The sequence below is a fragment of the Colletotrichum navitas genome (assembly GCF_030913465.1).
Source record: "Colletotrichum navitas strain CBS 125086 chromosome Unknown LY79scaffold_34, whole genome shotgun sequence".
Classification (NCBI taxonomy): Eukaryota; Fungi; Ascomycota; class Sordariomycetes; order Glomerellales; family Glomerellaceae; genus Colletotrichum; species Colletotrichum navitas.
In genome coordinates, this window is record NW_026850580.1 from 106242 (window position 1) to 120557 (window position 14316).

Genomic DNA, 14316 nt, shown 5'->3' on the forward strand with positions numbered 1-14316 from the left:
TAGGAGGCAGTACCTACGTCACTGGCCCGAGTGCCAAATGGCTCAACGGGTTCCCCCTCTCCATGGCTGGCAATCTGGCCCTCCGGAAGAGACAACCTACTTCCTGTTAACGGCTCTTAATCCCATATGCATGCCATTGATCTCAATTGAGGCCAAGTGACCAGTTGCTCTGTCGATTGCACGATTTCTTTCCCACTATTGGCTATTTTCCTCAACAGTGTTCCAGGGCTATTTAACGGCAGCTTGGATGCCGAGGAGTACCCACGCCAAGGGCAAGCACGCGTCAGCCAAAGAGGGTCACTCGGTTCAACATTACTCGTGTGTGTACGGACTTCCTTCACATCGCAGCTTCTTCATCGCTTAGCCCTGACATCAAAAGCACCTGTAACTTTACGTTGTACTAGCAGCTGACACTCAATTTCCTTCTTATACCACGCCCCTCGTATCGTTTTTTTATTTCTTTCAGCGTCACCAACTAGTTTTAGGAAGAGGCGTTGTGTCTTTCAGCGATACCGATACATGACAGACTTATCACGGAAGCCTGCCTGTCTGTCTTGCCCGATCGCGATTCCTCAGTACCTAAGCCCCTTCGTTGCCCTATTGCACTGCCCGATTTGCTCTCGAACTTGGCTGAGTTCCCTGGCAAGACGTTCTACATTCTCGACAGGTGAGACCTCTCTATTGTTCCTGGAACACCCACATTCCTGCACTCTCGTGTTGCATGGTAACCGCCAAACTTATCATGCCCTGGGCTCTGGTATGCGGGTCAAGGAACCACAACGCCGCCGATACTTTCCATTATTGATCTGCCAGCTCTCAACATGGCCGTTTATATGAACCTAGGAGCACTGCCCATGTGCTTGCTAACAAGTTGAGAAACTTCTCCTCGTTTCACAACGCTCTATCACGTACCAGGGGCCAAAGTTGGGCTTGAAAGTCTCAATACACATTTGCCGAAACGAAGAAAACAAAACTCACCACCATTCTCTGCCGCAATGGCGAGCCTTCCCTTGAAATCGGCGATCGTAGGGCTGACTTTGATACAGGTCTTATTGTGCGAGAGTGCCTACGCTTTATCCCACCAGCAACACGTTCGGCTTCACCCCGCGCACCCAGGCCCGGAAATTGTTGGCCAGCTGAACGTCCACTCCTTGCTACAAGACCGACGCGACCTCACCTGCGTCACGGAAACGGCAAATTTCACCGTTACAGTCAAAGTTACGAGAGGGGCGCAGCAAGCTTCAGCATCAGCTTCTGGGACCATCGACGATATCTCCGCTATTACCACCGCGGATCCCACGGGAACAGTAGTGATTTTACCTTCCTTGACTGACAAGATCCCTCAGACAACCGGATTCATCCCCAGTAGTCTGGACACCTCTGGCAGGGCAACATCTTGTCCTCTTATGTCAAACAGTATTCCGGTTCCTACCAGCTTGATTGACTCAACATCGCCAGTCACAACAGTTGCGCCAGTTCCATCTGCACCAATGCCATCTGGAAACATCTTTGCAGAGCCTATCGCCACGGGGGCGCCTCCTGGCTCTATTCCAGCTCGCAGCGACCATCCCGTTCCGAGGAAGGGCATCACGTCGACTTCACCGCTCCAGACAAACAAGTTCTTCTCCAACTTCTTCTTGGGGGACCAGACTGCGCCGACCTATACCTACCCTTACGGCATAGCATGGGGAGCAGGACGAGGGGCCGCTGCCAGCTTCGGCATGACCATTTCCCACGTCGAGGCGAATCAACGTGTCTTTGGGCCTACCGGGCCTTCTGGTGCTGCGGCCTACTTTATCAACCCGGTAGGTATTCAATCAATGGTCATCAGCGCCCAAGAGCTTGGTCCAGACACCGCCGTTGGAATCGACAATATCACGGCCTTCTCTGCAACGGTTCACTTGAAGCCAAACGCCCAAGCTGTGCCTGCTGTATCATTTCCCCTCGTTCAAGGGATGCCCTTCGTCACAGCCCGGTACGCAGGCGGGACCCCGGTTATCAAAACGGGGGTGTTCTTCAAGACAGTCACACGAGTAACCCAGGATCCAAAGCCCGGCGTTGCCAAGTTCACTTTTCAGCTTGAAGATGGCAAAATCTGGCGGCTGTATGCCTATGCAACCACTGGACCCCAGCTTGACTTGCAGGTTGTCAACAATGGACTTGCCCAATCGACGCAGCCATTCTATGGTATCATTCAAGTTGCCAAGGACCCGGGAAACGGCGAGGCCTTGCTTGACCAGGCTGCTGGTGTTTATCCAACGACGATCGAGCTGGCTGGCTCCGTGAGCGGTACTACAGGCTCGTACAGCTTCAATTTCTCCAAAGAGGGCCACCCCGGGGGAAAGCTGGTCATGTTCGCGCTGCCTCATCACATCTCCTCATTTGATTCCACGACAAGAAACGCCGTTCAGCCGGTGCAGATGATGACCCCTACCAAGGGCATCGCGACTGCGGTCTTGGCTGATTGGTGGACAATGACCGAAGCAAACATGCCCATTGACATGAACTTTGCTCCCTGGAGTCCTGATAGAGGTAGTTTGACTATGCTGTCTGACAATGCGCGGGCCGTGATCCGCGGGATAGCAGCCCAGGAGGTGTCCCAAGATATGATGGCCCAGTGCGACTTGGACTCCATGTATTTTAGTGGAAAGGTTTGTGTACTTCCCATAACACTGCACAATGTTGACTGACACGGGTTTAGGCTCTTGCCAAATTTGCATTGGTGATTGTCGTGATTAATGACATTCTGCAAGACCCAGCCTTAGCACAGTCGGGTCTGAATAGACTCAAGGCGGCTTTTGCAAAGTTTGCTTCTAACCAGCAGACGTACCCATTAGTACATGAGAGTGAGCTGTGTTTCGCATAAGAGATGAGTCCTAGGACTAACCAGAATTGCAGGTGCTTGGGGAGGTGTCGTGTCTTCAGCAACCTACGTCACGGGCAACGATGGCGCTGATTTTGGCAACACGCTATACAACGACCACCACTTCCACTACGGTTATCACATCCTGGCCGCGGCCGCCATTGCTCACCTGGATCCGGGCTGGTTGAACAATAACAGGGACTATGTGAACACACTGGTACGAGATGTCGCCAATCCCAGCACAAAGGATCCATACTTCCCTATGTGGCGAGCCTTCGACTGGTACCATGGCCACAGCTGGGCGCATGGGCTATACGCTTCGTACGATGGAAAGGTAAACATCATTGCCCGCGCACGAAGAGCATCAAATGACATATAGAAAATAGGACCAAGAGTCAAGCTCGGAGGATATGATGCACGCATACGCGCTCAAGATGTGGGGAGACGCCTCGGGAGACAGTATGCTCTCGATGAGAAGCAACCTGCAGCTCTCTATCATCGCACGCGCACTCCAGAATTACTACCTCTACAAGAGCGACAACGTCGTGCAGCCGCCCCAGTTTATCGGAAACAAGGTGGCCGGTATCCTCTTCGAGAACAAGATCGACCACACAACCTATTTTGGCACTAATATCGAGTTCATCCAGGGCATCCATATGATCCCCCTCCTCGCACCCTCGCCCTTTGTCCGCACTCCCGACTTTGTGCGCGAGGAGTGGGACGTGTACTTTAGCGGAGGCCGCGCGGACAGCATTGCGGGCGGCTGGAGGGGCATCATATACGGAAACCTGGCGACCATTGATGGCAGGACGGCGTGGGACTTTTTCAACAGTACCAACTTCGATCCTGGCTGGATCGACGGCGGTGCTAGCTTGACGTGGTACTTGACGTACGCTGCTTGTATGTCGAGTTCTAGTCCATGCATGCCAAGAAGTCCGGCTACTGACCTCGATGTTTAGTGATGGGCAACGTCTGATGCCCCACCCAGGAAGGAGCGTACAAAGAGATACTATAACGACTAGAAACACCAAGATTGTTATGAACCCCTTATGATTGGTGGATGAGACATGAAGCTTAGGAGGTGGCACCATTTGTATTCGGTTTTCCTTTCCATTTGCAACGCAGACGAGTAATGACGGGACGGAGAACAATCGCGACGAGCAGGATACAGTGATTCTTCGACGACGATGACCACGACCACGACCACGACCACAAAAACGACAACACTTGAACACCTACGAAAACGACAACACACACCATCGGACAGCATATTTTTCAATGAAAACGCGAGTTTACTACTTTGAACCTGAGCATCGTTCAGCCCATCAACCAAGTGACCAATCTTTCTATTCGTTTCGAAACGGCCATGCAGTGAACTGATGATATGCAATGGGCCCGCAAAGAGTCCCAATACTCTGGGTCTGAACTTCCCCGAGTCTGATCTAGCAGATTTCGTGACCTGACGCGTCTGGAGAACGACGTAGCCACTCGACCCTGCATTTCCCATCAGAGTGTCCCGACCCCTCCTAGCCTCCGGCCGCAGGCTCAGCCATGCAAGAGAAGACGGATGCACGTCGCTAGCTCGATGCTCGAGGGTGGGGTCAGATACGGAGGGGAGAGCGAGACATGAAGAAAAACCCGGACATTTCCAGAGCACGGACACAATCAGACCACTCTCCGGAGAATTAAGGGGGCCAAGGGAAACTCGCAGGAGGAATCCGGTGGTTTAGTCTCTGGCGTCCCTGTATGATGCATCACCCATTGGGTGACCGGCATCTCTGCCGCCTTTCAGAGGGGGGGGACTCGGGAGCGGAGGGGTGTTTTGTATGGTGGGCGGCGCGAAACAAGAGGGAGGGGAAAATAGAATCAAACGAAACAAATTAGGGGGCCAGGAAAGCTTAGCTTTCAGGTCGCCACAAATGCTTATTGTAACTGCTAATCAAAATCAGGCTGCGGACGGTCGAGGTCTGTAACCACGGGGGGGGAGGGCAGGGGTATCTCGACAATATGCATAAGCAGAATCAATAACACAGCAAAAGTTGGTGTTGGGACGAGGGCTTCTCTCATATGGGTTGCGTGGCACTGTCCGAGATGGTAGCAAACACCGTGTTCTTACCCCGCGGACCGTCACCAAACACTGTGCCCTCAAAGACGTGCAGTTTTATGTATCACTTCTTCAACAGTGGCACAAGCATTTCCGAAGCCATGGTTGAAAACGAAAGGGCCATGGCCTGTTGGATTAGCGCTTATGCAGTGCGCCCAGGGCCTGCCCGAGACTCATGGAGGGCGCAGCGACGGTTTTCAGGTTTGCATAGGTATGGTACTCCGTACAATGCCGCGCATTGCGCCAGGCACATATAAAAAAATAAAATAAAAACTTCGGTGCTTTTCAGCCCATTGAGGCTTTGGCTGGGCCACACTAGATGACAACCTGCATTTGGGGTAGAATATGAGACGAATGGTTAACGGTCAAGCAGTCGCGGCTCGCGTGCTTACGAAAGCTGCGGCGCTCAAGCTGACGTACTATGCAGAGGATAGGAACGGCAGCATTTCCCAACCGCAAGCCACCCCGGGAGACTGTCGTTAGGTACTTGAACCGGATACAGTCAGTCAGCCTGTTGAGAGTGTAGACTATTACTTTGCGATCTTATGTGAGTGTGGGGCTACATCCCATCCGTAGTGATTTGCCAAGTCTAATATGTGTGAGCCCAAAGATACTTGGCTTCTCAGCTTATCAAGGTGCTCGCTCCTCAACAGCCAAATCCCGCGCCCAGGCGGTTGGTTGCGTTCAAGCTGCCACCGCCTCTTTTTGCTCTGTGAAACAGCAAGCCAAGTTACGTGTGTATTACGAAGCGCCCGACGGAACAGCCTCCAGATGCCGTCGGAGTCGGGCGAGAGAACGTGGTCGGGGCTCAGTGGGGGGAGCGCTAGATCTGTTGAATGGCTGCATGGTGGTGGTGGCTGTGAAATGCTAGCGCACGAAGCCGCCCGCATCGAGAGCGCGCGCGCGCGTTAAACAGAGTATAGAGGATGGATGACTCGGAGGCTGGCTGAGAATGAATCGCCTAGATCCCTATGTACCTGTCCCCCCGCACTTCAGAGTTGGGGAATCTCTGTTGCGGCAGAGGAGTCCGGTTACACTCCTGACGCAAATCCTAATCTACGGCGTTTGTAGCGGCTACGGCCAATAATGAACATCTACGGTATCAATAGCCGCATTCGCCATAGAGAGGCACGCCACATGTAATAGTTCAGCTTCTGCCAAAATCCGCGAATGGTCACGAGTCGACTCACGACTTGCAGAAAGGGGTCAGGTATGCGGAGCGATAGAGGGTCCGTGAGAAAGAGGGACAGAGACGAGACGGCAGGCAAGCTTCTTTCGATAAGAGCAACGTCGATAAGGGTCCAGGGGTGTGGCGGGGGGGGTAATGTAGTAGCGCGTCGAGCAGGGCCCCACTTCTGGTCATGGCACACAGCATCGATGTGGTTTTGGGGGGAGGGGCCCGCAGATCGGGCATGGGGCTCGGAACCCGAGTGGACAGAGTGGGCCCCCGGCTCCCGGCAAGCCAGTAAGGCGTTTTGTAGGATAACTGCAAACACCGTTTCTGGGACCTTCTTGCTCTATTGTGCTGTTCTGATCTAGAGCTTGTTTGCGGGATGTCGGTCGCGAGACATTCTGAAGAGAGAGCAAGGAGGCAGACTTATAAGGGCCCGTGATTTACACCAAATTTTGAGAGTTCCCCGAAGCACGCGCTGTGGCAACTCATTGTTTGGTCGGAGGCGACAGGGCGATGAGATCAGGAATCGGCCCCTCGGTTTGGAATTTTGAAGAGAACCTAACACGAGCATACCAGAAATGGAACAGCAGGTGGAACTGTGCTGGAAGAGTGATGAGCGGCTGGAAGAAAGGAGCTCGAGCTGTTTGTCGCACATCGTCCGGTCTATGAGCCGAATGTTAGGACGGATTAATACGTTCTAAGGGGAAGGTTTGTCGAGCCAAACCTCAAGGCGATCAATCTCCCCCCGCCCACTCCCCATTTTTTCTATTTCTTTTTCTGGATGGAAATAATATAAAACAAAAAAACTTTATAGGTTGCCAAGGCAATGCGTGGCGACTATGCAAAAACCGAGGTGGAGTTCGGACATAGCTAGAAAAGTGTGATCGCTGTTGTGCTCAATTACCTGAGCGGGACAAATTCTTCCAGGGAGAAACAAATTAGGTATGAAGACGCCGGAATGACGGCGAGAGTCCTCCAAGATGAGAAAGGCAGGCAAGACAGACAGACAAACAGACAAGCGCTTATCGGCGTCGGGAGAGTAAAGTGTTCCGTCCACTAGCGTCGCTGGTAGAAGCGGTACCTGTAGTACGGATACTGTACCTAGAAAAGATCCAGATGGAGGTGGAGGGACGGCACTCTCAACCCATGTGGGTGAGTGGGCGAGCGAGCGTCGGACAGGAAACAGCGGAGAAATATCAGAAGCAACGCCAGACAACACAGCCACGCTTGGCACCACTCAGAAAGCTCCCCATTGGGTATCACAGAGTCCACTTAGGTACGTACCGAAGGCTGAAACCTGCTCGTGACTGGCTGGGTTGCTGTATGACGTTTGGGAGGAGCTCGCAGAGAAAGAAGAGAGAAGGGGCGGCCCCTCTAAAGCTTGTGTTTCCTGCTTTGCTGCTTGTCATGGACGTGGAGGGCTTCCGTAGATCATTATGACAGCTGGATGCAGTCATGGCAGCGTAGCAAAGCGCTAGAGACACGCAGTAGGTACCGGCAGGAATTGAATGCAGTCATTGTCATTGAAAGCCAAGGATAAACCTGAAAGCCCTGCCCACCGGTGCTCTAAGTGACTGGTCCGTCGCATGCCTGCCCGCCCGCCCATCCGGTTCGTCCTCTTATCCTTTCGACTCTGGGAGGGAGGCCGCCCGCGCACCCAAAAGCTGTGGTTCCCACCAAACTGTCACTTTCCTCCTGTTCTCGCAATCGAGTGTGTGAAAGCCAGTCTCGTCTCATCCCGTCCATACTACCCACTTCTCTCTTGGGTACCACGGTGTCCGTCCCACGTTCCATATCGCCTGACAGGAAAAGGGGGCTGTGTTCGTTTCTTGTCTAAGCACTCTCCCAAGTCTTCCAACCCAGTATCTGCACCCATTTCGCCATCGCCTGAACTCCTGGAACACGGCTTTGTCCAACGGATCGTTGCCGTTGCTACTTATTTTTGCTTCCATCCCACCAGCAATTTACTACGCCGTTGCTTGGAGCCTGTCTCGCCCTTCTTCTATATCGCCGCGCTGAGACTACCAACTGGCCTTGCGTTCGCCCGCACACCATCTCCCCAAACGGACAGACATCACTTGTAGGCAAGCATCCAAATCCGACTCGATACTCCCTCGCCTCAACTTCCCCCTCCCTCCTTCCCACGCTCACTCCACTCTACCTGCTAACCCTCGAGCACCGTTACTACAGCATCCTCGCGCCCTTTCTGCACGTTTGATCCAATCCACTTGGACCACCTTTCGATACAGATCCCTCGTGCCTTGGACTTGGCGCCCAACGTGCTCCTCATAGCTTCGCATCATTGGACCACATCGTCCACTGACCGACCGTTACCCCACTTTTATATACCGTCAGGCGCCGCAGGCATAGGGCCTTCATCGGTAAACCTCGTCCGGTCCGTGGTGACTGACTAGACTACCTTATCGACTATCATCGGAGATACCTGAGCTTTGGGTACGTGTGTGCCGCCCGTCTGTGATATTGAGCAAAAAGAACAAGCACCGAGTCACTCGATATGTTGTGTAAGTACTTGCGCCCGCTCATGATCTCACTGCCTGCCTCCCTGCCTTACCTATTCGTACATATCTACTTTGAGCCCGCCTTGTTTGAATTCGTACACCCGCATTTCTTCCACTTTCCCACCATTCACTGCTACCTGCCTTAGTGTGACACCGGCAAAACCCCATTGGACCTTTCGTCCCCCAATGTCCTAGAGCTGCACCTCCGGGTACCTACCCTGAGCTTGGCACGCCCAGTCTTGGGCCATCTCTTCCCTCTGCCGCAGCCAGAGAGTCATTCACCTCTTTTCTTTCCTCCAAGCCACACTCTCTGGCATCGTAACCACTACCCACCACTTTTTTTTTCTTCCATTCTTCTTCTCCCACCCACTGGCTACTGCGGCGCACATTCTTCTACCCGTCTATCGTCATTCCCTTCTCACCTGTACATTCCCTTTTCCTTGCCTTCGATTTCGCCCTCCCTCTGGCTGCCTTATCCTGAGATACGCCTGCCCACCACGAGACGCGCGACAGCGACAGGAGACATATCTCTCTACCTTATCTATTAGGGCTCTGGCTAATTATGAGGGTGCGATGTCCGACAATTCAGTCAACCAGCATTTCCGCGGACAGGTCCGCTCTTGGGGTACCACCAACAAGCCCAATGGCAATGTCAACGAGAACTCGCCGCTCCTTGTAAACAGCAGCCATGAAACCCATGTCGCCAATGGCGACGGCGGCAACAAGACGCTCAAGTTCCTCTTCAATTCGACACATACCCCGGGCACCGACAGCCCCAATATCGCCGTGAGGTACTCCTCCCAGGCATGGCACGTAACCAAGGTGTCCCTCTTGAGCAGTAAGTAGCTTCGTTCATATCTTGTCTTGCCCTGGCGATGTTGGCGACATGGCGACGCGACTGCTAACAAGTTCCCTCTTTGTCACAGACTATGTCAACTTTCTTCTTATCATGGTTCCCTTGGGCATTGTTGCCGGAAAGCTTCACTGGAGCCCGACTGCCGTCTTCACCATCAACTTTTTTGCCATTATCCCGCTCGCCGCTGTCTTGTCGTTCGCAACCGAGCAAATTTCTATGAAGCTGGGAGAGGCCCTCGGAGGATTGCTTAACGCTACCTTTGGCAATGCAGTCGAATTGATTGTCAGCATTGTTGCTCTGAAGGAGGGCCAGATCGAGGTTGTCCAGTCGTCTATGCTCGGCTCCATTCTCTCGAATCTGCTTCTCGTCATGGGCATGTGCTTCTTCTTTGGCGGCATTGTCAACATGCGCGACCGTGTTACTGGCCAGGGCATGGAGCAGAGCTTTGCCTCTGCCACGGCGCAAACCACCTGCTCGCTGATGACGCTTTCTTCTGCCTCGCTTGTTATCCCTGCTACGGTAAGTAGTATCCTAATACGCTCACTTACCCTGGTTCATTAACTAACGGCGCATGACAGCTTTACTCTGTACTTGCTAAGGCTGACAGCCTTGAGAAGGAGCACAGCATTCTAGTCCTGTCTCGTGGCACTGCCATTATCCTGCTGTTACTTTACGTCCTTTACCTCTGGTTCCAGCTGCGCACTCACCCCAACCTTTTTGATGCTGAGATCCAACACCACAATGAGGAGGAGGCCGAGGAGCCTATTATGGGTCCTATCGCCGCCGCCGCCGTGCTTGTGGTCACAACTGTTCTGGTTGCGATTTGCGCCGACTACCTCGTTGAGAGCATTGACCCCATTGTTGAGACGGCCCACATCAGCAAGAACTTTATCGGACTTATCCTTATTCCCATCGTCGGTAACGCGGCAGAGCACGTCACAGCCGTCGTCGTGGCTATCCGCAACAAGATGGACCTCGCTATGGGTGTTGCCATCGGCTCCAGCATCCAGATAGCCCTTCTCGTCACTCCATTCCTGGTCATCCTTGGATGGGCTGTTCTCGACAAGCCCATGACGCTTCACTTTGAGACGTTCGAGACTGTGGCCTTCGCATTCTCTGTGCTGGTAGTTACGTACACTGTGCAGGACGGCAAGTCCAATTACCTCGAGGGAGCCATGTTGCTCGGCCTCTACGCCATCATCGCCTTGGCTTTCTACGTTAGCCCGAGCGATGCGTTGGACAGGGTCTTGTCCGTTGTCAGCCTTTGAAGGAACCAAGGGCTGAGGATGATGAGACAGGGTTGCGATTTGCAACTCAAGAATCAACTTACTAAGGATGGCCCACTATACCCATGTAGGGCGCCTTGGCATCCATTGCATTATTGCGAAGTCGTCTATCAACCGTGGTTGTTGAATTGAAGTCAGCAAACAAACCACTCCCTAGACCACAATTGCGCTATCCACCCCCCGTGTATTTCTTTGTGTACTTGAGTGCAAACTGTACTATACTTCTTCGGCTGGATTTGGAGAGGCTCATATTCCAGGTTTCTTTTGCGAAACGGTAAAATTAGTAGGAGCAGAGAGACGAGAAAGGGAACACGACGATTTGTTTCGGTCTCAACTAGGTGTTTCGATCAAATGAGTGAACAAGCATGAGGGTAAAAATAAGATATTATCTGAGTATCGGGAAATCTTTTGCCTTTTTTGTATTGCCAACGGCGCCTATGGTACCACGCTGAATACCTTCGTAAAGAGTTCTATCCACACCAGCGACCTCGAGAGTTCAAAGCAGTGTACATTAACATGCAATCAATTCTTTTGACAGCTCTTTCCATTCCATCAAATCGTCGGCCTCAACATGGGCGCGATGATGCCCTGCTTCTTGAGAACGCGCGGCTTCGTCGCCTCCTGGTGCGATTCCTTGGTGACCCACTCCGGGCCCAGGGGCAGGCGCAGCGAGCGCTCATACTGCGCCTTGGATTCGAAGGGGTGGGGGAGCTGCGTGGCGAGATACTTATCGTTCTGGATCCTCGATTAGCAAGACCCAACAAAAAATGATGAGAGAACTTGTGAAAGGAAAGCAGGAAAGCCGAAGGTTTAGGGGAAGAGGAGGGGGAACCAACCTTCTTGATGCGCTTCTCGCTGATGATGACCTTGTCCAGCTTGGCGTCCTTGCGGTCCGCCTTCTTGACGCCCTCGATCTTTGTCACGAAGCGGCCCTGCTGGCGCTTCTTCTCGCGGCCGCTGACGCCCTCGCCAACCCACCCGCCCCACCCGGGAAGGGTGTTGTCGACGATCTTGTCGTCGTCCTCAATCTCGGCCTTGGCCTTCTCGCTCGCAAAGTCGACGACGACGTCGTCGCCCGCGAACGCCCTGTCCATGGCTGCGATGTCGCGGATCGCGAGGGGGAGGTGGACGTCCGGAGAGTCGGAGCCGTCGTCCGAGTCCTCGTCGGCGAGGGTGGCGGCGGCGGACGGCTTGGACTTGGAGGGCTTGGACCTGCCAGACGAGGCCACTGTCGCCGCCGTCATGGCGACGGTGTTGTCTAGGTCCTCAACGCGCGGCCCGCCGCTCTTGCCGCCCGTCTTGGCGGACTTCTTGCGTGGACCCGAGGACCACGCTGAACCTGTCGTCGAGGGCTCTGCGGTCAGGGAGTAGCCCGTGTTGACGACACTGTTGTCGAGGGCGTCGCCGTCGTCCGAGTCGCCTCGTGTGACCTTCTTCTGCTGCTGCTTCCTGGCCGATAGGGCGGGCGCCGCGATGGCTGGCTGCGCAGCGCTGCCGAACTTCTTTCGTCCCACCTCGGCGATCTCCGCGTCCGATTCGCCCTCCTCGGCGTCCGAGTCAAGGTCCCGGCGGATCTGCGCGATGAGCTCGTCGTTGGCCTTCTTCTGCGCTGCCTCGGCCTTTTGCATGAACTTCATCTTCATCAGGTTTGACGCAGGGCCATCATCCTCCTGCTCGAGGCGGTCGAGCTGCCTCAGCAGCTTACGCTGTTCGCCACCCTCCTCGTCCGAACCGTCGCTGTCGCTGCCCTCGTCGGCGAACCGGTCCGATTCCTCGTCGTCGCCGCCCGCGCGGCCCTCCTTGCGCTTCCGCAGCTCCTCCTCGCGCCGTGCCATGTCGTGCAGGCCAGCGCGATAGTCGTCGTCCCACACGGCGCGTTTGTTGCCGGCGCCGAGCTTGGCCCACTTGGAGTCTCTGTGCCGGGCGCCGACGCGCTCCAGGGCCCTCGAGCGGTCCTGCGCGTCGCGCTCCGCCTCGGAGTCTATCTCGCCGTTCTCCGCCATGGCTTCGTGTAGCTTCATCTCCTCGCGCTCCTTCTCCTTGCGGTGCACGCGGTGGTACGCCTTGGACTTGATCTTCTTGATGCGCTTCGCACGCTTGGCCTCCCGCGAATTGAGCTCCCGCTCGCGCCGGCGCTGGTTAACGAGGTCCTTGAGCGCCTCCTGTGAGAGTCCTTCCTCCGCCTCGGCCTTCTTCATCCTGTTCTCCTCCTGTTTGTTCATCGCGAGCCCAGACTTCTCCATGATGCCAAGAATCGTCTGCTCGAGCTCCGACGCCGAGTTCTTGGCCGTGATGGCTTGCAGCTCGTGGTTGTCGAGGCCCGCGTCAGTGGCGGTCTGCGGCAGCGGGAACATGAGGTGCTCGGCGCGGCGGTTTTGCTTGACCGTCTCCTGCCAGCGGGTGAGCGTCTCGTTGGCCTTGTCGTACGCCGCCGCTCGCTGCAGCTTGTCCTGCTGCCGGCGTGACAGAGGCACCTCGAGCTTCTTGCCTGCGCCCGGCCGCGACGTCTCCTTCTCCTCCTTCGCCATGAGCTTGACCGACTTGCGCATCTGCGCATCCTTGACACCCGACAGCCCGAGGTCCTTGAGGTTGATCTTCTGCTTCTGCTTCGTCGGAGCCGTGTCCTTGTCGTCTTCGCCGCCGAAACCGGCGATGAATTTTTGGAGGTCGCCGAGTTTCGATGGATCGGCTTCCTGGTCTTCGTCGTCGTCTTCGTCTGAAGATGGCGGGCTCTCGGCCTCCGAATCAGACTCGTCGGAGCCGTCCGAGTCCTCCCCATCTTGATCGGCCATGGACTCGTCGGACTCGTATTCGTCGAGGGCTTGCGCCAGGTCTATCGCATCCTCGCCAAGGGATTCATCGTCGTCATCGTCCTCCTCTTCCGAATCATCCTAGTCGTGGTATTAGTCAAATGCCAGCAGACATAAATTCCAGATCGCCACAAACCTGGCTTCCCTTCCTGGCAGTTTTGCTGCCTCTAAAGGAATGACTCTGGAAGTCCTCTTCGTCGCTCTCTCCGAATGCCTCGTCACTGTCGAGCTCCGAATCCTCATCCTCATTCACACCATAATGCCACTCGTTCCCCTCACTGTCGCTGCCGTACTCATCCGAGTCGTCGCCACCAGCACCACCAGCAGAGGGCTTTACCTTCTTTCGCCTAGGCTGCTCTTCGTCGTCATCGTCTTCGTCTTCATCCTCGTCCTCGTTCTCTCGGCTGTGCTTCTTCCCAGTATCTGGTGCTGCCACGATTTCGCGAAACCGCGGTGTGCGTTTTTCCCTAGTCGGGTACTGCTCAGAGGCAATGGTGAAGGCGTCGAGAGCCTTGGCCTGGGCCTTGGCTTTCGACTTGCGCAAGTTCTTCGGCGCCGGTTTCGAGGCCAGCAGCGACCGCCCGTGGGATTGTCTGCCGGGCATTTTGTGTGTGCGTTATGAAAGAGGAAAACGGGGGAGGCGGTCGTGTTGGGTGGTCGTGGGCTTCAATCTTGACTTGTCCCGCCACAAACGCTCGCACGCA

At 54.8% G+C, this 14316-nt stretch overlaps 3 protein-coding genes across 3 annotated transcripts; 2 read left to right on the forward strand and 1 right to left on the reverse strand.

The window, feature by feature from the left end:
- Positions 1 to 995: 995 nt before the first annotated feature.
- LY79DRAFT_516769 (family 81 glycosyl hydrolase) lies at positions 996 to 3822 on the forward strand (the record flags this gene model as incomplete). Its single annotated transcript, XM_060554857.1, has 4 exons — positions 996 to 2651; positions 2702 to 2846; positions 2899 to 3197; positions 3250 to 3822. The coding sequence occupies 4 exons, from the start codon at positions 996 to 998 to the stop codon at positions 3820 to 3822; spliced, it is 2673 nt and encodes an 890-aa protein (XP_060413539.1).
- Positions 3823 to 9233: 5411 nt separating this feature from the next.
- Positions 9234 to 10784, forward strand: LY79DRAFT_516633 (calcium/proton exchanger; the record flags this gene model as incomplete). Its single annotated transcript, XM_060554839.1, has 3 exons — positions 9234 to 9498; positions 9587 to 10035; positions 10095 to 10784. The coding sequence occupies 3 exons, from the start codon at positions 9234 to 9236 to the stop codon at positions 10782 to 10784; spliced, it is 1404 nt and encodes a 467-aa protein (XP_060413540.1).
- A 570-nt stretch (positions 10785 to 11354) lies between these two features.
- On the reverse strand, positions 11355 to 14216 carry LY79DRAFT_516701 (Utp14 protein-domain-containing protein; the record flags this gene model as incomplete). Its single annotated transcript, XM_060554848.1, has 3 exons — positions 11355 to 11537; positions 11639 to 13693; positions 13749 to 14216. 3 exons carry the CDS (start codon positions 14214 to 14216, stop codon positions 11355 to 11357), a joined length of 2706 nt encoding a protein of 901 aa, XP_060413541.1.
- Positions 14217 to 14316: the final 100 nt, after the last annotated feature.